General features: G+C 44.6%; 1 protein-coding gene across 3 annotated transcripts in view; it reads right to left on the bottom strand.

Annotated features, from left to right (window-relative positions):
• CMTM3 (CKLF like MARVEL transmembrane domain containing 3) overlaps positions 1–25,757 on the bottom strand; it is a 113,826-nt gene that overhangs the window by 61,172 nt on the left and 26,897 nt on the right. For all 3 annotated transcript variants that reach the window (XR_003857672.1, XM_029608192.1, XM_029608193.1), the window contains exons 2-4: positions 20,177–20,332; positions 9,555–9,650; positions 8,261–8,381 (exon numbers count right to left, since the gene is read on the bottom strand). Coding sequence is in view for 2 of the 3 variants with exons in the window: in XM_029608192.1 (XP_029464052.1) it covers positions 8,261–8,381; positions 9,555–9,650; positions 20,177–20,332 (373 nt within the window). In the remaining variant the exon portion in view is untranslated. The remainder of the gene's footprint in view (positions 1–8,260; positions 8,382–9,554; positions 9,651–20,176; positions 20,333–25,757) is intronic.

Raw genomic sequence — 25,757 nt, 5'->3', positions numbered from 1 at the left:
GTCCTAGGAGAAGACCTGTTATATGTAAGCAGCTGTGCTTTCCCTTAGGACTCTGCTTCAGGTGCTGTTCGCTGCTCTCTGTCATGAAGGGTATCTTTTCTCCCATACACATCATGTGGTGGTGATGTTGGACTGCTGCTCTCCCCCATCTGTGGATTCCAATCCCTTATTCTACCTCAATCCCACTCTTTTAAAACCACTCCATCCCATTATTCACCCCATCATTTTTGTCATTTGACTCCTCTTTTTTCAGTCTTGATTTCCTGTCTTTCGTTCTTTGAACCATCTTCCCCTTCTCTTATTGTTGGAGACATCAACTTGATGACTTATCTGACTCTTTTGCCTCAAAACTCCATGTCTTTAATCTCATTTGATCTCCAACTCTGCTCTACCATCCCAACTCACAAGCACGGCCTCTGCCTTGAACTAGTCCTTTCCTCCAACTTCTGTCTCTGACTTCTCCACCTCAGTTCTTCCCCTCTCAAACCATCAATTTAATAACTTTCACACTAAACCACCCTCTCCCACCATCAACACCTTCAGGAATCTCACAGCAGTCTATCCTTGTATCCTCCACTACTGTCTTGTCTTATCTCTACTACATTGTCAGTCATTTTGATGAGGCAGTTCTTCTTACAACATTATACTCTCTTCTGCTTTAGATGCTCTTATCTGTCCTGTGAGGCACATCGAACCTCAGCCTTGGCTCACCCCTAGAATTTGCTTCCTACATTCCTGTGCCCCTTGTTCAGAACATCTGTCTAAAATCCCATGCCTACATTGACTTAAGACATTCCAAATTCATGCTGACCTCCTTTGTCTCATATTGCACTTGCCAAACAAGTGTTTGTTTCCAACCCTTGCCATCTTTTTGCCACACTCAGTTTCCTCTTCAAATTTCCTTTGCCTCTCCCCCTCCCCCGCCTTCACTCTGCCCGGACTGTGGCTGACTATTTCCAGGACAAGTTTTTCAAAATTACTCTAGAGTTCTCAACAGGTCACCTTTATCCTCCTCTCCCCACTTCTTTCCTCTACTCCTTTTCTTAAAATCACAGTGGAGGAAACTGCCCACTTTTCTCTTCCTCCAAACTCATTACTTGTTCCTTTCACCCTATTCCTGCCTAACTCTTCAGCTCTATTTTCCCTGCAGTCTTCCCTTCCATCTGTCATATCCTCAATCTATTACTTTCTACTACTACTGTTCACACTGCCTTCAAATAGGCTGGGATAACGCTTCATTAAATCCTCACTGGACCCTGTCTGCTTTATCGTCCCATCTGTCCCCTCCTTTTTGCTTCTAGAACGTGCTGGAAAGAAATACGACGCGTGAGATAATCAGATTTGCAGATGACACAAAATTGTTCAGCGTAGTTAAATCACAAGCAGATTGTGATAAATTGCAGGAAGACCTTGTGAGACTGGAAAATTGGGCATCCAAATGGCAGATGAAATTTAATGTGGATAAGTGCAAGGTGATGCATATAGGGAAAAATAACCCATGCTATAATTAGACAATGTTGGGTTCCATATTAGGTGCTACAACCCAAGAAAGAGAGCTAGGCGTCATAGTGGATAACACATTGAAATCATTGGTTCAGTGTGCTGCGGCAGTCAATTATTGGGAATTATTAGAAAGGGAATGGTGAATAAAACGGAAAATATCATAATGCCTCTGTATTGCTCTATGGTGAGACCGCACCTTGAATACTGTGTATAATTCTGGTCGCTGTATCTCAAAAAAGATATAATTGCGATGGAGAAGGTACAGAGAAGGGCTACCAAAATGATAAGGGGAATGGAACAGCTCCCCTATGAGGAAAGACTAAAGAGGTTAGGACTTTTCAGCTTGGAGAAGAGATGGCTAAGGGGGGATATGATAGAGATGTTTAAAATCATGAGAGGTCTAGAACGGGTAGACGTGAATCAGTTATTTACTCTTTCGGATAATAGAAAGACTAGGGGGCACTCCATGAAGTTAGCATGTGGCACATTTAAAACTAATCGGAGAAAGTTCTTTTTTACTCAACGCAATATTAAACTCTGGAATTTGTTGCCAGAGGATGTTGTTAGTGCAGTAAGTATAGCTGTGTTTAAAAACTGATTGGATAAGTTCTTGGAGGAGGTCCATTACCTGCTATTAATTAAGTTGACTTAGCAAATCGCCACTGCTATTACTATAACATGGAATAGACTTTGTTTTTGGGTACTTGCCAGGTTCTTATGGCCTGGATTGGCCACTATTGGAAACAGCTTGATGGACCCTTGGTCTGACCCAGTATGGCATTTTCTTATGTTCTTACTGTTTTGACTTTTTCATCTCAAGCCATTCTCCACTCCAGTCTGGTTTTCACCCTCTGCATTCCACCGACACAGCACTTGCCCAAAGTCTCCAATATGGCTAAAAGCAAAGGCCTTTACTCAATCCTTATCCTTCTTTAACGAGCTGCTGCATTTGACCCTGTTGATCACCATCAACCCCTTGATATTCTCTCCTCACTTCGATTTTGGGACTCTGTCCTGTCTTGGTTCTCTTCTTACGTCGCCCATCTCACTTTTAGTGTTTCCTCTAGTGGATTCTCCTCTACGGCCATCCCACTATCAATTTGCATCCCTCAGGGTTCTGTCCTGGATCCTCGTCTCTTCTCTCTGCATATTAATTTCCTTGGTGTTCTGATCTCCTCTCATGGCTTTCAATACTATCTTTATGCTGATGATTGCCAGATTTACCTCTCTACACCAGAAATTTCAGAAGGAATCCAGTTCCAGAACTCAGCCTCCTTGTCTTACATTGCTGCCTGGATATCCCACCACCACATTAAACTGAACATGACCAAGACAGAGTTGCTTATCTTCCCCCTCCCCCCCCCCCTTCTACCTTGTCTCTCTATTTCTGTGGACAACACTTAATTCTCCCAGTCTCCTCAACTAGCGACCTTGGGTGTCATCTTTGCCTCTCTCCCCTTCTCTACACATCCAAAACACTGCTAACATCTGCTGTTTCTCTCTGTAACATCACCAAAATCCGTCCGTCCACTCTCTCATCACCTCCCGCTTAGATTATTGCAACCTGCTCCTCACAGGTCTCCCGGCAAGCCATCTCCTTCCACTACAATCTACTGAAAATTCAGCTATGCAACTTACCTTTCTCCAAAGTCACTACATCCATATAATCCCTTCTTCTCAAGTCATTACTATTTCTGTGTATTCTGTAGTTTAAGTACTTGTTGCTCACTTAAAGGTTTCATTCTTCAGCTCCTCACTATCTTTTCTCTCTATACCCCTCCTCATGCACTCTGCTCATCAGGCAAGTCACTCCTATCTCCTCTACTGCCAATTCCTGACTCCATGTTTTCCATCTGCACAATCGGCTTGGACTAGATTTGCTGAGTTGGTGTGTTATGCTCCCTCTTGCCTTATTTAAATCTAGTTCAAAAAGCTCCCCTTTTTAAGGCTGCTTTTAAATCTTCACCCCTGATTGATCTCCCTTACAGCCTTATTAATTTTTAACCATTTTCTTAATAAAAGAAATTCCTACAGTCTCTTTTGCCCTGTATGTGCGTCTTGATGAGATTGTAAACTCTGCCAAGAAGGGACTGCCTCTTAAGTTTTTGTATAGTGCTCTGTACATCGAATAGCACTATAGAAGTGAGAAGGAGAATGGACCATGCCAACTTTTGATGATTCAGTATTACGCTCATATTCACATTATACAAAACACATGTCTGTAAAAAAGAAATTTAGAATGTAAGTAAATAATTTATTTTCATGAGTTTGCAACCCTGATAGGAATGCATGCCCCCTAATTATTTTCTAGATGTTGGCCTCTGCAAGGTAGCTGCTTTTCATACCCCTGTCCCGGTCCCCATTTCATTTAGTCTGCCTGTAACATAGCCTAGGGTTTTTACACTCTGGTGCTGCACTTAGAACCTTAATATACAGCTGCCTATATGTCCTCTTTTTTGGCCACCTTCCTTAACTCCTGTCCTTTCGTGGGGCTTAGATTTACCATTGTCCTGTTGTTGGCAGGCTGCAGCCCCCTCTCTAAAGCTGTGAATGTTAGCAGCAGAAAGAGTCTCTAGAAACTATCTCGCCAAACACATGGGCTGCTGCTTTAACTCAGTACTCTAGATTGTCTCTTATAAAAACATTCCTGCTTTTGAGCTGGTCTATTCCCATTCCATTGTAAATGAAATATATTTAGTATTTAACCCAGGGATTATTGTAGTTTCATTAAAAAGTCCCTACAAATTATAATTGTAAAAATAGCTTTCTATAAGAAATTGCAATGAAGACAGACCCAACTCTTTCTTCCTGTGATACTGAGAGAAATAAGATGGCCACTTCTAGTGTATTAGACAGAAAAATTCAGGAGTAACTAGTATATAATCAAGATGCAAAAAGTAACTAGTTATATTAGAAATATTTGCTGCTGGAGATCAATGTGATTTATTTGTATTATTTATTAACTGTTAAAATTTATTTTGCCTTTATTAATCTTAGTTGAATTAATTTTTTGATTAGAGAGAAGACCTCAGTATTGGCAAGAGATCCGAATTTTCGGAAACCTTTTATCAGCCAATTGTTACAATCACTGGTCTTTTACTCTCTTATTTTAAGTTTTAATAAAATTACTTGAGATCACTTGCTTATTCAACTGTGATTTTTATCGATCTATGTAATCAAAGTTTTGTTTCTATAACACTTCAATTTTGCTCTTTTATTCTAATGAAATTACTTGGTCACTTATAATTCATGTTCAATCATGATGCTGTTATATGTCTCAATAAAGTTCTTGTGATGATGTCACTTGCTCTTTTCTTTCCCACAACTGTAATTTTTGTCTGTCTCTCCATCAAGATATTATTTCCATGTAACTTCAATTTTTATAAGCTTTGATTATGGATTTTCTCCACAGCTTTTCTCCACAATAAGGCATCAACAACAGATGTTAAATAAAATGCTGTTGTATATCTCAATAAAGTTCTTATAACACCATCTCTTGATCTTTTCTTTCTCCCAGCTGTGATTGGTGTCACTCTTTAACCAAAGTCTTCCAATATAACCTCAATTGTACTCTCTTATTTTAATTGCTTAAAGTCTCTTGCTATTACAAGTAAATCATTATGCTATTGTATATCTCGATAAAGTTCTTATGACGCCATCACTTAATCTTTTCTACGACTATGATTTTTTATCACTCTTTGATCAGTTGTTTACCATGTGCCTTCAATTTTTAAACTTTGATTATAAGTTTTCTCCACAACAAATCATCAATAGCAAATATTAAAATGTTTCAGCCCTTCTTTTTAGAACTTCGAACAGGAAACATTCACACCGTTCCTCTGTTCCACATTGCTTTCATCAAACAGAACACGACTTTATATGTTCTGTAACGAGTATTCCATTCCAACAAAATCCCGACACTTTGTAATGGCAGGGCACTTATCTTTTGCTTGTGATGTAGTAATTTTTCTTTGACCGCATAGCCGTGCTTCTAGCCCAAATTTGTTTATTAACCGCCACCAACGCGGCCAACGTTTCGCTACAACGTTGCTTCAGGGCAGACTCTAAAATTCAATTGCAAATAAATACATTTATTTTTTTGCTTTCAACAAATTTTTAAATCGGTGGTTTTGTCTGAAATACTCACAGTTTTTATCGATAACCTTCTTCAGTTGTCGGGCTTGATCTGAAACATTTTTTAACATGGCCACGCTTATTTTAAACAACTGATTGGTTTAAAAATGCACCAATCATGATGTCCGTTTTGAATACGTATGACGCATAAGTGTCCAGATTAAAAGTCTACACGACCAACGTATCCCTGATAGTACGTATGACCTGCTGACGTCAAATTTAAAGGTCTCTAGAATCGTTTGGCAATTACACGCATGCTAATTGATCTTTTTATTCTCAGTTCCAACAAGTATATATAATCACGCAAAATGCGTTCTAATACGGTACTTAAATTTATTTATATAGAGTCACCATTCTTGATGTTATATCTTGTTTTATATTAAAACAACACCTGATTTCCTTGCCGTTGCTTCTTGATTATCTAACCATAGTGCGTGCTGTTATATTCTTATCCCCACTCAATAACCGCAATTTCCCTTCAATTGTGTTTGCTCATATTATCGATCAACCTTTATATGTGCCAATCTAAATTCACCAACGGATTCTCTTGTATTTGTTTTAATGTATTAAACTAGTTTAATTATTGAGTGGGGATAAGAATATAACATCACGCACTATGGTTAGATAATCAAGAAGCAACGGCAAGGAAACCAGGTTATATACATTTGTTGGAACTGAGAATAAAAAGATCAATTAGCATGCGTGTAATTGCCAAACGATTCTAGAGACCTTTAAATTTGACATCAGCACATCATACGTACTACCATGGATAAGTTGGTCGTGTAGACTTTTAATCTGGACACTTATGCGTCATACATATTCAAAACGGACATCATGACTGGTGCATTTTTAAGCCAATCAGTTGTTTAAAATAAGCGCGGCCATGTTAAAAAAAATGTTTCAGATCAAGCCCAACAACTGAAGAAGAAGGTTATCGATAAAAACTGTATTTCAGACAAAACCACTGATTTAAAAATTCGTTGAATGCAAATAAATAAATTTATTTTTTTGCTATTGAATTTTAGACTCCGTCCTGAAGCAGCGTTGTAGCGAAACTTCGGCCACGTTGGTGGTGGTTAATAAACAAACTTGGGCTAGAGGCACGGCTATGCTGTCAAAGAAAAATTACTACATCACATGCAAAACATAAGTACCCTGCCATTACATAAAGTGTCGGGATTTTGTTGGAATGGAATACTTGTTACAGAACATGTAAAGTCTCTTCTTCAACAGCAGGGGGAATGAAGAAAAGTGGATCTATATACAGACAACAACCAACAAGGACTGGATTATTTAGTCTGGGTAAACAAATAAGCATGGGTGTAGCTTGCTTATTGCGGCGGTTACCACCCCTAACTAATTTCACTTAGATGCAGTTCCAGCACTGCTCTCTCATTAATGGTGGGGGTGGAAGGGAAATAGAACCAAAAGGTTACTAAGAGCCAAGAGTAACAGATAAGTATGAGGAAAAAAAAAAAGTGCGAAACCTGCTGGGCAGACTGGATGGACCGTGTGGTCTTCTTCTGCCGTCATTTCTATGTTTCTATAATTAAGAACAGCATTTTATTTAACAGCCGTTGATGCTTTATTGTGGAGAAAATCCATAATCAAAGCTTATAAAAATTGAAGTTACATGGAAATAATATCTTGATGAAGGAAATAGACAAACATTACAGTTGTGGGAAAGAAAAGAGCAAGTGACATCATCACAAGAACTTTGAGACATATAACAGCATCATGACTGAACATGAATTATAAGTGACCAAGTAATTTCATTAGAATAAAAGAGCAAAATTGAAGTTATATGGAAACAACACTTTGATTACATAGATCAATAAAAATCACAGTTGAATAAGCAAGTGATCTCAAGTAATTTTATTAAAACTTAAAATAAGAGAGTAAAAGACCGGTGATTGTAACAATTGGCTGATAAAAGGTTTCCGAAAATTTGGATCTCTTGCCAATACTGAGGTCTTCTCTCTAATCAAAAAATTAATTCAACTAAGATTAGTAAAGGCAAAATAAATTTTAACAGTTAATAAATAATACAAAGAAATCACATTGATCTCAAGCAGCAAATATTTCTAATATAACTAGTTACTTTTTGTACTTCTAGTGTATTTACATCTATGGATAATCTTCTCAGTTTACTTGGTAGGGTTAACATGGGTATACGAGCCACTGGGTAACTTCCTGCAGGAGCAGAGGAGGAAAGGGCTACCTGGGAGTCCCTGTGTATCTGAAATCTGCAGGTCAAGAGCCAACATGGCAAAGTAGGGATATTCTACTTGAGACCTGCAACTGCAGTGAAAGGCAGACCCCAGGACATTTTTCGGTCTGCCCATTGCTTAATGATGGCCTCTGCACAGTACAGGAATTTGCCGAGGCTGATTTACGAGTGCTAAAATGTATTCCTCTGTGGAAAGAAATAGGACTTCAGTGGATGGGTACGAGAAGATGATGATCGTCTCACTTAACTTGGGGAAAGATGTAATCAATTAGGAAATTCCCTTGCAGAAAACAAAGGCAAGCCTTTCTGAAGGTCTGGCTCCTCCTCTTGGATGCCTCTGAAAAGAGGTTTAGTTCTGTAAATCTGCAAACCAGGACAATGGTGTCAACTTACCATCTGCTTTTTGAGTCTCTGGAGCATCTGAAGGATCCCCTCTTCTGAGGAAATGTGAGAGATCGTTAAAGATCAGATAGAAATCAAGTGCATATGCAATGGTTGCAACAAAGCCAAGCACCTGAATGACAAAGACTCAATGTTACTTAAATCAACCAATTCAAAGGTGAGCTCTTTGTAAATGATGCATGCGTTACATGGAAAGCAATGCTTTTTGATTAACCAAACACATACCTTATTCTCTGCAGTATTTTTACATGACTTAACATTAAACATGCAATTTTGGACAGGAAACCTTTTTTATTTAAAAAAATAAAAACCCATTGTCTTTTAATCCTCTCTTCTCCACTATTTATTTACAGCCATCATTACTGATTTGTGACCTGTGCGAGAGGAGAGCTTGAGAGCTGCTTTGCTGTTGGTTCTTCAAGCAGAGGCAACAGGAAAAAACCCCCACATTTTAAAATAAGACTATTTCTTTCTTGGTGTGGTATTTGGATTTTATACCATTTACTTTGAAGTCTCGGGGGTGCTATGTAATATTTTAAAGAAAGGCCTGACATCCTGACAGCTTTAATCTAGGCCCTGCTGAGTCACCCACAGCGGAGGAGCAGCCTAGCGCTTAGCGTAATGGACTGAACACTAGGGAAACCAGGGCTCAAATCCCACTTCTCCCACTGTCAGCTGCTGTAACCTTGGACAAGTCACTTTATCTCCCATTATTTGAGGGACTTACTGTATGTGAACTCTAAAAAGTACTGTATGCTGTCTTGAACACTATTTATAAACATAGGCTAAAACTTTTTAAAAATTCACTACTACTTGCATAAAGTGGACTTAATTGTAGTAAGTTCCAAGTTGTATCCTTAAGGCTGTTCAAGCACATGGATATTGCAGATTGAATAAAGCCCTCTGAGATGAGGGTGCTGGTGTTGGCAGATGACTGTTTTCTGCTGCAGAATGTGAGTTGAAGAGCAACGAAGCTGAATGCAACCTGCCTTGGGAATCTGCTGGGGGCATCCTTGAATATAACTGCACTCTGCCAGGCTCTGATGCCCTGGAAAAATTGTGTTTAATTGAAGCTATGCCTGTGTCTAATGCAGTTTCTGCCCTATATTTAGGAGCCTGTCCCTTTGAGATTGGCTATAGTGACTTTTTTAGCTTTTGCACATATAAAAATTGTAGATCGTACAGATTAAATATGGGTGTTATTAATGTTTATGAAAAACTAATTCAGACCCTATGCAAGGTTGAAAGTTTCTGAAAGCGTGACATTTATACATGCAGTACTTACGGCTGCAGCTTTGGACGCTCCATCAGGATATTTAGAAACTACAGCTATTGAAATGGCAAAATACACAATTGCTGCAGTAACACAGCGGATAAAGTCCTATGGGAAAACCAAAACTGTGTGTTAAAATGCTGACATTATTGCCAATATGAACTCACAAAACAAAGGCTGGCTAGGATGTTATCTTTGGGATTAGCTATCAAACCTATCACAGGAAGAGTCTTATTCATAAAAAAAACAAAGGTAGCTTAATGAGATCCCATTAGGTAGGAATGCTCAATTATGGAGGAAAGTTAATTGCTGTACTCCAAATCTGGTATTCTAATACTCAACACAACCCACCTGCCTTCCTTTGTTTTGGGTTATCAGTTTGGTTGTTTACATTTTCACTTGCTTTGTGCACTATCAAAAAAAAAAAAAAGGAAATCCAATGGTTGTATCCACTCCAACCTGCACTTAGCCCCATGAGCTTGAGAGAAACCAAACAGGCAGATCCAAGGGCACCATCCACGCAGGCTGGTCTTTGGAGAATTTAAGATTATTCTTAAAGATCAGTTAACTAATTGCCAATAAGTACTGCAAATCTATGCAATGCCTGCTGAAGGGAAACCAAGTGGACCCGAATTCTCTTTAACCAAATGTGTAAAATAAGTAAATGGTTTAGGAATTGAATAATGCAAAATCTCTGTTGCACTAGTTAGCAAATTGCATTGTTTTCCTAGCATGTAGCCAGATGAACTGAGGACGAATGGATTATATGCTCCCCTGCTAGCAGATGGAGATGGAGTCAGGTTTCAAAGCTGACATGATCCTAGATATACCCTTGCAGTGACCTCAGCCATTCAGTTGAAGTCCATCCTTGTGGATTGTGCCTTCCCTATCAGGAACTCAGTACTCTTTAGAAGAGGAAATTTAACCTTTAAATTTAACCTTTAAATTGGAGAAAGATCAAGCCCCGCTCTCCTGAGGTGATACCTAATAGTCCCTCCCCCATTTGAGAATTCCTGAGGTGATTTCTGAGATCCCTCAGAGATGTGCCTTGGTCCAGTAGCCGGCTCCCAGCGTGGACTTTGCTACTGAAGCAGCTGAAAGGCAGTGAGTGCAGGAAGCCGTGTATGGTGGTGACAGCCTAAGTCCTCTCCCACTGGAGCCGGAGACTGTTTCTATACTCAGTGGGTAAGCGCTGAGCCCAGGTAAGTAAAGAACTCCTTTGATTCAGAGACGTGAAAGGGCTTTGATAAGTCTTTCCTCCGGTCTTCTTGCTCGGTGCGCTGTACTAACGATGTTCCCGATCCCGTTAGGGCAAGGGAAGGGGGTTTCCGAGTGGGTTGAGCGGCCCCCCGATGAGCTAGGCCCTGCTTTAGGCTTGGTGGGCTCTTAAGTGACAGGCCTCAGTGGCACCATTTGGCACGCAGTTTGGTGTGGCGCCATTGTCTCCCATTGACCGTCGGTACATGCAATGTGGGCTGGCCCTATTGTGCGCCAACGCACACATAAGTACATGCTTACATTCGAGCACAACCGGGTGCCTATAATTATGCGCATCAGAGCGGATTTGTGCACGCTCGAGTCCAAGCGCTAGCTGGCTGAGCACACAAGCTACACTGAATTGTGTCTCTGGTAACAAAGAAGCACAAGTGACACTCTTTGTGCTGCCTGCCATATTATGGCTGCACCGTCTGACCTAGAATCCTTCCTGTGTCAGCACTGTGAGGAAGTCCAGGGAGGGCTGAACTCTCAGAACTTCTCCAAGCCCGGCTCCTCTCAGTCGGAGGACGGGTCAGCCACGACCTTATCTGGTTGCACCCTGAATCTGAGCAATCCCGGGACTGCGTCCTCCTCAAGAGAGGGCAATTCAATGGCGCCTACCCCAGTTCCTCCTGGGCTAGGTATGGACCTGGCGACCTTTTCTTGGGTGGAATTCTTTCAGGACCTTCAAGCCTTTGTTCAGGCGCAGTCAACTGCTGCCCCTGCCCTGTTCAAGCCCCAGCTGGGAAGGCCTTGTCCTCCCAGCCCTATCAGCGCTGCCTCGGGACATGCTTAGTCTCACAAAGGGTATCCCTGACAGGGACCCAGACACCACGGATGACGAAGGGGATACAGCATCATTGGAGGTTGGGGAAATCCCTCCAGGCCTGGAGCTATACTGGACCATGCTACAGTTTTTCCACAGAGATGAATTGCTGTAGCCCTGGTCTCCCAGACCCTGAAGAATCTGGGAGTTCCCGGCACAGACCCTATGTCGGAACCAAAGAAGAATCCCATCCTGGTGTCTCTAAGGAAAGCCTTTTGCTATTTCCTGAAGCTGGAAGTCATCCAGGAGATTGACCTGGAGTGGGACGCTCCAGAAGCCAACTTTAAAGGAGGTCAGGCCTTGGAAGCCTTGTACTCTCTGGACCCGGTGGCCACACCTGTGTTTCCTGAAAGTGGATGCACTGGTCTGCACTGTTTCGAAGCGAACTATCCCAGTAGAGGGAGGAGCAGCCTTGAAGGATGCGCACAATAGGCGGTTGGAGTCCATCCTTAAGCAAGCCTTTGATGCGACAGCAATGACACTGCAGATCGCTTCCTGTTGTACGCTGGTGGCTCGCTTGAGTCTGCTTCTCGAGAGAGAGAGGCAGATAGCTCAGGGGTGCATTCCGGAGAGGTGATGGAACCCACTGCGGCCTTCCTGGTAGATGCAAGCTCTGACTTAGTGTGTACATTGGCCAGAGGAATAGGCTCAGTGGTGATGGCCAGAAGCCAGCTATGGCTGTGAAATTGGTCAACGGAAGTGACCTCTAAGGCAAACCTCACAAAGATGCCCTTTAAAGGATCCCTCATTCAGAAGCGAATTGGAAAAGGTAGCCAGTAAGTCGGGTGTCTCGTCTGCCAGAAGATTAGAAAAAAAAAAGAGGTTGCAGTGCCCCTTGTCCATGAGGGGTTGGGTTAGGGGCTTCCAGCGCTTCCGGCCCTACAGAAACTTGTTATTTCAGGTGTCTCAGCCCTCGGGAAGGTCTCAATCTTTTCGGAGCCGACAGCAAAAAAAGAGGAACTGGTTCGGGCTCAGGTTCGACCCAAACTTCCCAATGAAGTTTGGCCGACCCATCCACGGGACGAGGAGATAGGGGGCTGACTATCCCTCTTCTATCAATGGTGGGTTGAGATCACGTCAGACAAATGGGTACTGGACATCATACGAGAAGGATACACTCTGGAATTTTGCAGTATCCCTCGGGACATGTTCATGAGGTCACCTTGCCACTCCCAGCCCAAGAAACTGGCAGTGGAATCCACGTTGATAAGGCTCCTTCATTTGGGGGCTAAAACCCCGGTACCTACACCCCAGGAAAATACGGGGCGTTATACCATCTATTTCATCGAACCCAAGAAGAAAGGTTCTTTTCGCCCCATCCTGGACCTTAAGAGCGTCAGTCGCTGTCTCCGGATAATTCACTTCCGCATGGAAACTCTTCGCTCCGTCATAATGGCCATACAACTGGGAGTGTTCTTAACCTCCCTGTACCTCTCGGAGGTCTACCTTCATATCCCAATCCATCAAGACCACCAGCATTTCCTATGCTTTGCGGTACTGGGCCACCATTATCAATTCCCGGCATTGCCCTTCGGTCTGGCGACCGCCCCCAGAATATTCTCCAAAATTATGGTTGTCGTGGTGGCGGCACTGAGGAAGGAAGGGATCCTGGTGCACCCTTACTTAGACGACTGGCTGATCCAGGCGAAGTTGTTGGAAGAAAGCCTACATGTGACCAGCAGGGTCAGGTCCCTGTTTCAGGAACTTGGTTGGGTGGTGAACATGGACAAGAGCAGCCTCAAGCCTTCCCAGTCATTCGACACCAAGCAGGACAAGGTCTTCCTCCCTCCCTCGAGGATAAGGAAACTGATGTGCCAAGTGCATCAGTTGACAAACACAATGCGCCCCAGGGTATGGAGCTATTTCCAAGTACTCGGCCTGATGGCGTCAACCCTGGAGGTAGTACCGTGGGCAAGGGCACACATGCAACCACTCCATCGCTCCCTGCTGTCACATTGGAACCCTCTGGCTCAAGACTACTTGATTCGCCTCCACTTACCAATGGAAGTATGTTCTCAGCTCCAGTGGTGACTACAGGAAGTTCGTCTAAGCAAAGGTGTAAGCTTGTCCCCACTGAATTGGCTAGTCCTCACAATGGACGCGAGCCTCCGAGGGTGGGGAGCTCACTGTGTCAGGAACTGACAACCCAGGGGTGATGGACCAAGGAAGAGGCGCACTGGAACATAAACCGCCTGGAAGCCCGCGCTATCAGATTAGCGTGTCTGCAATTCAGCCACAGGCTCCAGGGACAGGCAGTCCCTGTGATGTCGGACCCTCTTATGGAATGGGCGGAGTTAAATCTACAAGGAATCTCGGCCTCCCCCATCACAGGAAAAGACAACGTCAGAGCAGACTTTCTCAGCAGAGAGAGTCTGGATACAGGGGAATGGGCATTGTCGACCAGAGCCTTCCAGCTCCTAGTAGATCGCTGGGACCTCCCATCCATCAACCTACTGGCCACATCTCACAATGTGAAGGTCCCCGATTCTTCAGTCACAGAAGAGAGCAGCACGCCCAAGGGATCGTCAACCTCGTCCAGACCTGGCCAGAGGTACGCCTTCCCTCTGCTGCCCATGCTGAGCAAGGTCATTCACAAGATCGAATGCCACAGAGGATTAGTCCTTCTGGTGGCCCCAGAATAGCCCAGACACCCGTGGTATGCAGACATGTGGAGGCTTCTGGTGCAGAGCCCCCTATGCCTCCCCCCGTACAGGGATCTTCAACAAGGTCCGATCCTTCACGAGGACCCAACTTGGTTTTCTCTTACCATCTGGCCCTTGAGAGGGCTCGCCTGATGAAGCATGGATATTCAGCGGCAGTAATCGCCACCTTACTCTATGCACGGAAGGTCTTGACGTCCTTGGCGTACGGGTGCATCTGGAAAATATTTGAGGCCTGATACGAGGAGCGCAGGGTTCCCCCTCGGACGACCAAGGTCCCCATAATTTTGGAATTTTTACAGGACAGCCTGAACAAAGGGTTGTCCCTCAACTCCTTGAAGGTCCAGGTGGCAGCTCTCTCCTGTTTCAGGGGCAAGGTGAATGGAGTCCACCTGTTGACGCACCCGGACTTGACCCGTTTCCTAAAAGGGGTTAAACACCTCCGACCACCCTTAAAGTGACCGGTCCCCCTATGTATCCTCAATCTATTATTGGACTTTATAGCAGGGCCTTCCTTTTGGCCGCTGTGCAGTCTGTCTCTACACCTGTTAATGCTGAAGACGGTATTCTTCGTGGTGATATTCTCGGCTTATCGCATCTCTGAATTACAGGTGTTGTCGTGTCGGGAGCCGTTCCTCCGGTTTACTCCAGGAATGTTACAGCTTCACACCGTTCCTTCCTTTTTTACCAAAGGTAGTCTCAGAGTTTCACCTGAACCAGTCCATTTCCTTAGACAGATGCAAGGACATGGGAGACTACCGCCTCCTATGCTACTTAAACGTCAGTAGGATTTTAGTACAGTATCTGGAACCTTCAGAACCGGTGCGCAAGTTGGACTGTTTGTTTGTTTTTCATGGTGGAAGGAAACAAGGCGAAGTGGCTTCACGAGCTACCATAGCTCACTGGATCAAGGAAGTGATCACGGGAGCTTATGTAGAGGTAAGGAAGCCTTTACCTCTTCAGGTTAAAGCTCATTCCACTAGGGCCCTGGCAGTATCCTGGGTGGAAGCTAAGCTACTGTCTCCCGTTGACATCTGTCGAGCGGCGACATGGTCCTCCTTACACAACTTCTCCAGGTTCTATCGCCTGGACATCCAGGCCTGAGAGGACACAGCCTTTGTGAGGGTGGTGCTAACTGGATCACGGGCAGCCTCCCGCCCCATTCGGGAGTAGCTTTTGTACATCCATTGGTCCGGAGTCTATCTGGCTATACGCTAGGAAATGTAGAAATTATTTACCTGATAATTTCGTTTTCCTTAGTGTAGACAGATGGACTCGGCATCCTGCCCACGGGTGCCCATGAATGGTACCATGAATCTCTATTCCAAGAGGTTACAGGGTATCTATAATATTGCTGGGGTTTAGCGCTTGTATTTGGTGGAGTACAGTTATGGTCAACAGTTGTTTAATCAAGTTATTAAGGTGTATTCAAGTTTTTCAATATTATGTCACCAATGGCTTTTGAAGAGAATACTAAATGGCTGAGGTCACTGCAGGAGTATACCTAAGGTGATGTCAGCTGTGCAACCTGACTCCATCTCCATCTGCTAGGAGGAGAGCATATAACCTATTAATCCTGAGTCCCTCTAAGGAAAACAAAATTATCAGTTAAGTAATTTCTCCAGTTGTTGACATAAGAACATAAGAAACTGCCATACTGGATCAGACCAAGGGTCCATCAAGCCCAGCATCCTGTTTCCAACAGTGGCCAAGTACCTGGCAAGTACCCAAACACTAAGTATATCCCACGCTACTTGATGCTAGTAATAGCAGTGACTATTAAGTCAGTGATCCATTTGATGGTTTCTCATCTGGATTATTATAATAGCTTATGGGTAGGCCTCCCTCAGCTGCTCACTCAGAGGCTTCAGGTAGTCTAGAATGTAGTGGCAAGGATGAATCTGCTTGGCCGGAATGCTTAATTCTCGTCTATGGCTGCAAGAGCTCAGTTCAAGATTTTGGCTGTCACGTTTCAATAAACTGAATTGGTATGTAGTAGGGATGTGAATCGTTTTAGGACGATTAAAATTATCGTCCGATAATTTTAATATCGTCTTAAACCGTTATGGAACACAACACAATAGAGATTCTAACGATTTATCGTTATAAATCGTTAGAATCGTGAGCCGGCACACTAAAACCCCCTAAAACCCACCCCCGACCCTTTAAATTAAATCCCCCACCCTCCCGAACCCCCCCCCCCAATGACTTAAATAACCTGCGGGTCCAGCGGCGGTCCGGAACGGCAGCGGTCCGGAACGGGCTCCTGCTACTGAATCTTGTTGTCTTCAGCCGGCGCCATTTTCCAAAATGGCGCTGAAAAATGGCGGCGGCCATAGACGAACACGATTGGACGGCAGGAGGTCCTTCCGGACCCCCGCTGGACTTTTGGCAAGTCTTGTGGGGGTCAGGAGGCCCCCCCCAAGCTGGCCAAAAGTTCCTGGAGGTCCAGCGGGGGTCAGGGAGCGATTTCCCGCCGCGAATCGTTTTCGTACGGAAAATGGCGCCGGCAGGAGATCGACTGCAGGAGGTCGTTCAGCGAGGGTTCCGGCGCCTCGCTGAACGACCTCCTGCAGTCGATCTCCTGCCGGCGCCATTTTCCGTACGAAAACGATTCGCGGCGGGAAATCGCTCCCTGACCCCCGCTGGACCTCCAGGAACTTTTGGCCAGCTTGGGGGGGGCCTCCTGACCCCCACAAGACTTGCCAAAAGTCCAGCGGGGGTCCGGAAGGACCTCCTGCCGTCCAATCGTGTTCGTCTATGGCCGCTGCCATTTTTCGGCGCCATTTTGGAAAATGGCGCCGGCTGAAGACAACAAGATTCAGTAGCAGGAGCCCGTTCCGGACCGCTGCCGTTCCGGACCGCCGCTGGACCCGCAGGTTATTTAAGTCATTTGGGGGGGGGGTTCGGGAGGGTGGGGGATTTAATTTAAAGGGTCGGGGGTGGGTTTTAGGGGGTTTTAATGTGCCGGTTTTGCGATTTTACGTTTTTTTGATTTTTCACGATTTTTCACGATATTTTACCCCCCCAAACGGCAACAATACGATTCCCTCCCCCTCCCAGCCGAAATCGATCGTTAAGACGATCGAGGACACGATTCACATCCCTAGTATGTAGTGTCATGCTGTTGTAGTCAAGTCAAGGCTCTCTGTTTCAAAGTGCTGCCTTTAAGGAGGTGCGGGGTGTACAGATTAGACTGAGGGCCTTTTCTGCAGGAGCCTTTATAATGTGGAATCCACTTCTGCTCAGGATTAGGAATGAGTTGAATTATCTTGCTCCGCAAGAAGGTCAACATGTGGCCCTTTTCTGTTGAGAAGTAGCAGCATTGAGAAGGGCGGGGGTCTTGGGCTCTATGTACACATAATTTGTTTTGGCTGGTTGATGACTGTATTGGGGTCAGATTTGTGTGTTCCTGTGTTTGTGATTTTTGCTTTGTAAATTTGCTGCTTATATATTTTTTCATATTTGTAAGCCACATTGGGTGATCTTTTGAGTTTGGGAAGGCGGTTTAGAAGAACTTTTAAACATGTAGGTATTTTTATTTATGCAAAGTAAATATTTATACATGAAGAATAGGGGGCTGTGCATGTGGTGTGCAATCTACAAACCAAGGTAATGTTTAAGGGCTTTGACTCTGGCTAGGCATCTTGTTTTCAGACAGAAGAGGTCAAAGGCGACTGAGTGAATGATCTACCCTCCCTGCTGGGGGAGACATAAAAACATAAGAACATGCCATACTGGATCAGACCAATGGTCCATGAAGCCCAGCATCCTGTTTCCAACAGTGGCCAATCCAGGCCATAAGAACTTGGCAAGTACCCAAAAACTAAGTCTATCCCATGCTACTGTTGCTAATAATAGCAGTAGCTATTCTCTAAGTCAACTTAAATAATAGCAGGTAATGGACTTTTCCTCCAAGAACTTATCCAATCTTTTTTTAAACACAGCTACACTAACTGCACTAACCACATCCTCTGGCAACAAATTCCAGAGTTTAATTGTGTGTTGAGTGAAAAAGAACTTTCTCCGATTAGTTTTAAATGTGCCACATGCTAACTTCATGGAGTGCCCCCTAGTCTTTCTATTATCCGAAAGAGTAAATAACTGTTTCACATTAACCCATTCTAGACCTCTCATGATTTTAAACACCTCTATCATATCCCCCCCCCCCCTCAGTCGTCTCTTCTCCAAGCTGAAAAGTCCTAACATCTTTAGTCTTCCCTCATAGGGGAGCTGTTCTATTCCCTTTATCATTTTGATCACCCTTCTCTGTACCTTCTCCATAGTAACTATATCTTTTTTGAGATGCGGCTACCAGAATTGTACACAGTATTCAAGGTACGGTCTCACCTTGAATACTGGTGAGACTCAACGCACAATTAAACTCTGGAATTTGTTGCCAGAGGATGTGGTTAGTGCAGTTAGTATAGCTGTGTTTAAAAAAGGATTGGATAAGTTCTTGGAGGAGAAGTCCATTACCTGCTATTAAGTTCACTTAGAGAATAGCCACTGCCATTAGCAATGGTTACATGGAATAGACTTAGCTTTTGGGTACTTGCCAGGTTCTTATGGCCTGGATTGGCCACTGTTGGAAACAGGATGCTGGACTTGATGGACCCTTGGTCTGACCCAGTATGTTATGTTCTTATGATGACATTTCCCAACATTCTGTTTGCTTTCTTGACTGCCGCAGCACACTGAACCGATGATTTCAATGTGTTATCCACTATGACGCCCAGATCTCTTTCTTGGGTGGTAGCTCCTAATATGGAACCCAACATTATGTAACTATAGCATGGGTTATTTTTCCCTATATGCATCACCTTGCACTTATCCACATTAAATTTCATCTGCCATTTGGATGCCCAATTTTCCAGTCTCAGGTCTTCCTGAATTTATCACAATCTGCTTGTGATTTAACTACTCTGAAACAATTTTGTATCATCTGCAAATTTGATTACCTCATTCGTCGTATTTCTTTCCAGATCATTTATAAATATATTGAAAAGTACGGGTCCCAATACAGATCCCTGAGGCACTCCACTGCCCATGCCCTTCTACTGAGAAAATTGTCCATTTATTCCTACTCTTTGTTTCCTGTCTTTTAGCCAGTTTGTAATTCACGAGACTTACCAGGAGATGGACCAAAGGAAGGTAGGCGTGAAACTCAGAAGTGCACATCTCAAAATATAGACATCTCAAAAAGTCAGGAAATTACATCCTGAAGCTGATGCCTGTTTTCACAAACAATGACTCCAGGATGGGAAATTGTAAACGTGTGATAGCTATGCCAGGCCTGTCACTATCATGTTAAGAGACCCCTCCAAAAAAAACCTGAACCTGGAGGAGCTGCATTTTCTCAGAGCCATTTTAATATGCACACCATAGTGGGAGTACAAGCCCTCTGCCTGTGGGGGCTGGGACTAGGGCAGGCTTTCAGATTTAGCTGGTTAGTGCAATATTCCAAGTTAACAGGTTAAAATTAGTCAAGAAATGCACAAAGGGTGGTCCCTAAATCTACCTGCTCAAATTGCAAGCTGTGGCAGCAGCAGCAGCACTTACCAAGCTAATTGTGCAGCTGAATATCTGTATAAAGATAACCAGCTCGTTACCCGGTTACTTACCCATTTAGTGCCTATTTGATTATCAATCCCCTAAACTGAGGTCAGTAACCCAATTACTTTCTCCTGCTTAATTAAAAGCTAATGTAATTAGGATATGCCAGGACAGCATGTCCTCCCCAACTGCCAGTACTGGCACTCAAATGGTAAGAACATGACCAGTATTGAAGCCAATCACCAACACCTGTCTTGCGCACTGGTGCGTGTAGAGGCTTTCCTGTCTTTTTTCAGTTCAGAAGTGATTTGCATTGGGTTCCATACTCTACGTACCAACAGAGGCCAGTGGATTCCTTGAAACTTCTCATTTACTTTCATGGCGTAGGCATAGAAAAGGAAGAGTGCCAGGAGGAATTCTATGAGGGGTACAGTCATGAAAGCAGCAGCCCAGGAGGCAACGTAGCATATAAACGTGAGGAACGAAAGAACCTACAAAGAGAAGCAGCAAAGAGTTATTCAAAATGAAGAAGCAACAAATAAAAGGCTTTAAAATGCTGGGGCGTTTGGCAGTTCATAGGCAAATCCAGGTTTCTATGCCTAGAAGAGAAGCTGGTGCTAATGCAAGTTACCTGTGTTAAGGTTCATCTTGAGCATGCTGTGTCCACTCGCTTGTCTACTGGTACATCTCCTGGTAATAGGTTAGCTCTTTCTAAAATCAAGGTCAGAAAACCCAGGCAAACTGCAAAAAAGAAGACTTGTTTCTCTGATTTAGCTCAGAACTGTCTACCTACAACCTTCCCATGTTCACATTACAATATGCAAAATAACTAAATAGGTTGTTATATAAACATGCAGCCTTTATTCTAAGCTCTTTCTTGTTTCCGTGTTTTTGGTTGTAGAAGGATCATTCTCACCTGGAGAGTGGATGCACAGTAGGTCAGCATATTTGATTAATGCCTTCTAAGCAAGCCTGACTGTTGCGATTTGGCTCTTACCATCGCGGCCCAAAGGCCGCAGCAGCCAGGACATTCCCGCGGCTTGGAGCCGCTGCCCACACCGTCTCTCAGCAGGCCTAGAGGCCTGCTCCTCCGCGGCAGAATGCCGCTGTCGCCCCACCTCAGTAACACGGCTCGGACACTGCCTCCAACGTCGGACCTGGTCACGGCCTGCTCAGACTCCTCTTGCATTCAGCGTCAGCGTCTTCAGCAGGGCCACTGTCCATGGTCCTGCACTTCATCTTACTGCTTCCTCCCTAGGTGTGGGGCCATGCCTCCTTCGGTGCTTTAAAGGACCAGTAGGGAGTGGTTCCCCTGGCTCCACCTGGACTCCGCCCTGGGTGTCTTCCTTCTTCAGCCCTATAAAAGGGCTCTGTGCCCATTCAGTCGTTGCCTTGGCAAGGGGTTAGTCCTCCTAGGATTCCACGTCTCCTGCTCCTGCCTGGCATTCCTTGTCGTCGTGGGATCCCTCGTCGTTCTTGTTTCTGGTCTCCATTCCAGCCCTGATGTTCTGTTCCAGTCCTGATGTCTTCATCGTCCAGTGTCTCTAGATGTCTTCTCTGTTCTACGTCATAGAAACATAGAAATGACGGCAGAAGAAGACCAAACGGCCCATCCAGTCTGCCCAGCAAGCCACGCAGTTCATCCATTTATTTATTTATTTATTTTTCCCACCCTTTTTCTCCCTCCCACCCATCACTATTGGCTTCCAGCACCCTCCGGCCCCAACTCCCTTCCACCCCTCCACCATGCAGAGAGCAGCGCCGTATCCGCTTCCCAGTGAACATCCAGCTCAATCAGGGGTAGCAACCGCCGCAACAAGCAGGCCACACCCCTGCCCCATACACTTACCCACCCCTGCTTTGTTTGTTTCTTGTTTTTGGTTTTTTTTGGAGATGGCAGCCCTCCGTGAAGGCGGAACACCAACCACTGGCATCCCGCTCCGTGAATGCCTCTGTGGCTACTGCCGCTCCGTGCAGTGTTTTGCTGCCTGAAGGTGGAACCCCAACTACTGGCCACTGGCATCCCGCTCCGTGAATGCCTCTGTGGCTACTGCCGCTCCGTGCAGTGTTTTGCTGCCTGAAGGTGGAACACCGACTACTGGCCACTGGCATCCCGCTCCGTGAATGCCTCTGTGGCCTCCAAGTGTCTTCAGATGTCTCCAGCTCCAAGTGTCCTGTCCCTGCGTGGTCCGCGACCAGCCCAACTGGGTTGTGTAGGGCGCGCAGTGGCCCAGTAGTCCGCGACCATCCCGGGTGGGATGTGTAAGGCGTTCAGTGGGACAGCTCCATCCGTCGGGGCCTACGAGCTTCTCCAAGTTCCTTCTGATCATGACCGTGTTCCTGATGTTCCTGACCTCCTCCAAGTGTCTTCTTCTGATTGGCAGCGCTCGCTTCCGGGACCTTCTTCTAGCTTCAGGTTCCAGCCTCGGTTCTGGTCTGTCTCCGAATCTGCTCTGAGTTCTAAATGCGAGCCTTGGAGCCTGGGGTTCTGCTCTGGAATCTGATCCTGTCTGGGTCTTCGGAGTCCTTGCACCTGCTTCAACCCTTGCTTCTGTCCTCACGAATGGTCCTCGCCTGGCCTTAGCTGGCTGCTTCAACCCTTGCTTCTGTCCTCACGAATGGTCCTCGCCTGGCCTTAGCTGGCTGTGGAGGGCACGCTTTGGTGCAGGCCCAGAGTCTTTGTCTCCTGTGTTCCAGTTCCAAGTCCTCGTCTTGTATAACTTCAGTTCCAAGTCCTCGTCTCGTCTGACTTCAGTTCCAAGTCCTCGTCTTGTCAGAGTCTTTGTCTCTCCAGTGCCAGATGTTTCTGCCTGCCCTTGACCTCTGTCCGACCTGCTGCTTCATGCCATTACTGAGCGGCAGGTCCGAAAGAGCTTGGAGTGGTCGGAGGACCACTCAGAGACCACCTTGTGGAGGTTGGTGGCCTCCACAAGGTCTGCAGGTCCGGTGGAGGGTCAGGGCCTCCAGAGTTCTCCTTCAGCCCCGATGGGGCTCGTCTCACTGCAAGGGCACACACATCTCATCCCGCAATGGGGAGCGGTCCCCCTAGCTCTCCCTTCCATCAGAGCGCAACACTGACCTTACAGCAATTCGTCTAATCTTTTTTCCAGGACACTGAGTTATTCTTGCTAGAGACTTCTGGATTTCCAGTTCAATCCAAACCAGGGCTGGAATCCAGCTAATGTTCCCTCTAAGGATTGGGTTTGCTGTGTGCAAAAGGTTTTGGTTTCATTACCCTGTGAACACTACTTTCTTTGACACAAAAAGCCTATATCAATTTTATGCTCACAGCAACACAAACCTTAGAGAGAACATTGGGGCCGATGCAATATTATACGCGGAAAGCGGGTGCTGACTTTTCAGCGCTCACTTTCTTAACACACGCATGACGCCCACAAGGGGGGCGCCATGCAATAAACAAATTAGGGGGTCACGCTAGCAAAGAGGCGCTAGGGTCGCTTGCGCGACCTTAGCACCTCCTTGCTAATGCGATCCTGCGGTTACCGGCAGTCTGCTGGTTATGAACACCGACGCCGAGCATATCGGCATTGGTCTTCAATGCAGCCACCTGAGGTTATTTTTTTTCTTTTTTTTTTTTACTTTTAAAGAAGTACAGAAAAGCAGTTTTTTCTGCTTCTCTGTACTTTTTTTAATGCACATTTATTTTTTTGCATTTGGAGTTAATGAGTAATAGCCTCATTCATATGCATTTGCATGTGATGAGCGCTATCTCATTCACTCCGCGTCAGACGTGCATTAAATAGGTGCTAATCCTCCTATTGCATTAGGGAGTGGATTAGCATCTATTTAACCCGCATTCGACTGTGGGTTATACAGTGCGCTCGGCTGAGCACACTGTATTGCATGGCCCCATTGGTAGCAGTATGCACACAAACTTTCACACACACACACACACACTTTCATTCCTCTCATTCACTCCCCAGACTCTCACACTCATGCACACTCAATTCTCTTCCACACACACACATTTCAGTAACCTAAACCCTTTACTGCCAAACACTTTGGGGCTGATGCAATAAATGAATTTGGAAAACAGGCGTTCAGTGTTGAGCGCCTGCTTTCCTAAGGCTTGCTCAGCCACCTCTTCTGGGTGTGCGATTCAATATTTAAATGAGGGGTCGTGCTGCCAAGGAGGCGCTAGAGACAAATTTGCACCCCTAGCACTTCCTCGGCAGCAGGCACCCAGAAGAGGAGGCTGTCAGCGGGTTAGGAAAACGGATGCTCAATTTTACAAGTGTCTGTTTTCCTAACCTGTGCACAGCCATGGGTTAGGAAAATGGATGCTGTTTTAAAAAAAAAATTATTTAACCTTTTGGTTCATCTGACTTAATAATCGCCATGATATTAAGTCAGAGGATGTACAGAAAAGCAGTATTTTCTGCTTTTCTGTACACTTTTTTGCCCTGTTCAGAAATTAATGCCTGCTCTGGGGAGGCATTAATTTCTTAGCGTAAAAATGTGTGGGTTGGATGCACTTTTTTTTTTTAAAGATCAGGGAAGAATGGCATTTACATGTGATGAGCACTATTAATTTTGCGGAGGAGTTGGTTGTGTGTTTTGGGCACGCTAATCGCCCTTATAGCAAAAGGGGCTGTGGTCGCACATCCAACCATGGGTTAAACAGTGCCCTTGGCTGAGCACACTGTTTTGCATCGGCCCAATTCAGAAGTAAAACAAACCCTCAGGACTCAAAAAGCAGCAGCAGCCTTGTCTATTACACGGCAGCAATGCAAATATTATACCATGCCCTAGAACACTAATACACCACCTACTGGGATTAATAGAACAAAGTCTTATAGAAAAATTACATGCCAGCAGAAATATTGCACCTCAGTTACACATGCAGAACACAAACAGACCCTTACCTAATACAGAATAAGGGACTACAACTTAGAAACAAACATAAGAGACAAAAATAAAATGGAAAGCCAGAGAAACCAGGCTTTTAACAGTGGAATATTGAAGAAAGCACAAAATACAAATATGTAATGCACAGTTCCAAAGATAAAACTAATGCCAATCACTAAAAATTATATATATATATATATATATATATATATATATATATGTTTATTTATTTATTTATTTATTTTACCTTTGACTGATGTCATTTTTCTAATTTGTTTGTCCCAAGCTTTCTTTTTTCCTTGTTCCTTTTCTTGATCTTTTCCCCAGTTCCTTTTACAAGGTCTTTTTTGTTTTCTCTATCCACCTTCTTCCCTTCCTCCCTCAAACACACACTCAGGCTCTCATTCTCACACATGCACACACGCACATAGGTTCTCTCACACATAGGCTCTCTCACACACAACTCAGGTTCTCATATACAGGTTCTCACTCTCTCATGCTAACCAACACATATATGCTCTCCCTCTCACATGTTCTCACATGGTCGTGCCTGTGCAAAATACATTGCATGCAGTTCACCATCTTTTGTTTCTTTTAAAATGTACCCTAGCAGTTTGCTGTAGCGAATAAGCATCTTTGAGCCACAGTTTCCTGCCACCTCACCACTTGTAACTTTTTAAAAACAGAGGGGGCTAGAAAGAAAGCATGCTACCAGCTAAAAAGCATGTTTCCGGCTCTGTCATCATTAAACAGCGTCAGGAACATTTCTGCTGATGTTCTAGGGTCGCATTTTTTGGGGATTTTTGGATTTTGTATTGTACTTCCGGTGAGATCATCAAAAACAGCCAGAGTCCATTAATTCTGTCGTCCTAAAAAAAGCAACAGGGCCCATTCTGATGACGTTATAGGGGTGTGTTTTTGGGGTGGTGGTGAGGGGGTGGACTTCCAGAGCTGTCATACCCATGACATCTTAGGGGGGTCAGTTTGGGGGCGGGATATGGGAGGGGCCTCTCCATTCACTTCTATTGGAGGAGCATGGGCAGGAGG

The sequence above is a fragment of the Rhinatrema bivittatum genome, chromosome 7, assembly GCF_901001135.1.
Source record: "Rhinatrema bivittatum chromosome 7, aRhiBiv1.1, whole genome shotgun sequence".
Classification (NCBI taxonomy): Eukaryota; Metazoa; Chordata; class Amphibia; order Gymnophiona; family Rhinatrematidae; genus Rhinatrema; species Rhinatrema bivittatum.
Note: the sequence above shows the minus strand (reverse complement) of the source record. Positions and strands in the feature narration are given on the sequence as shown.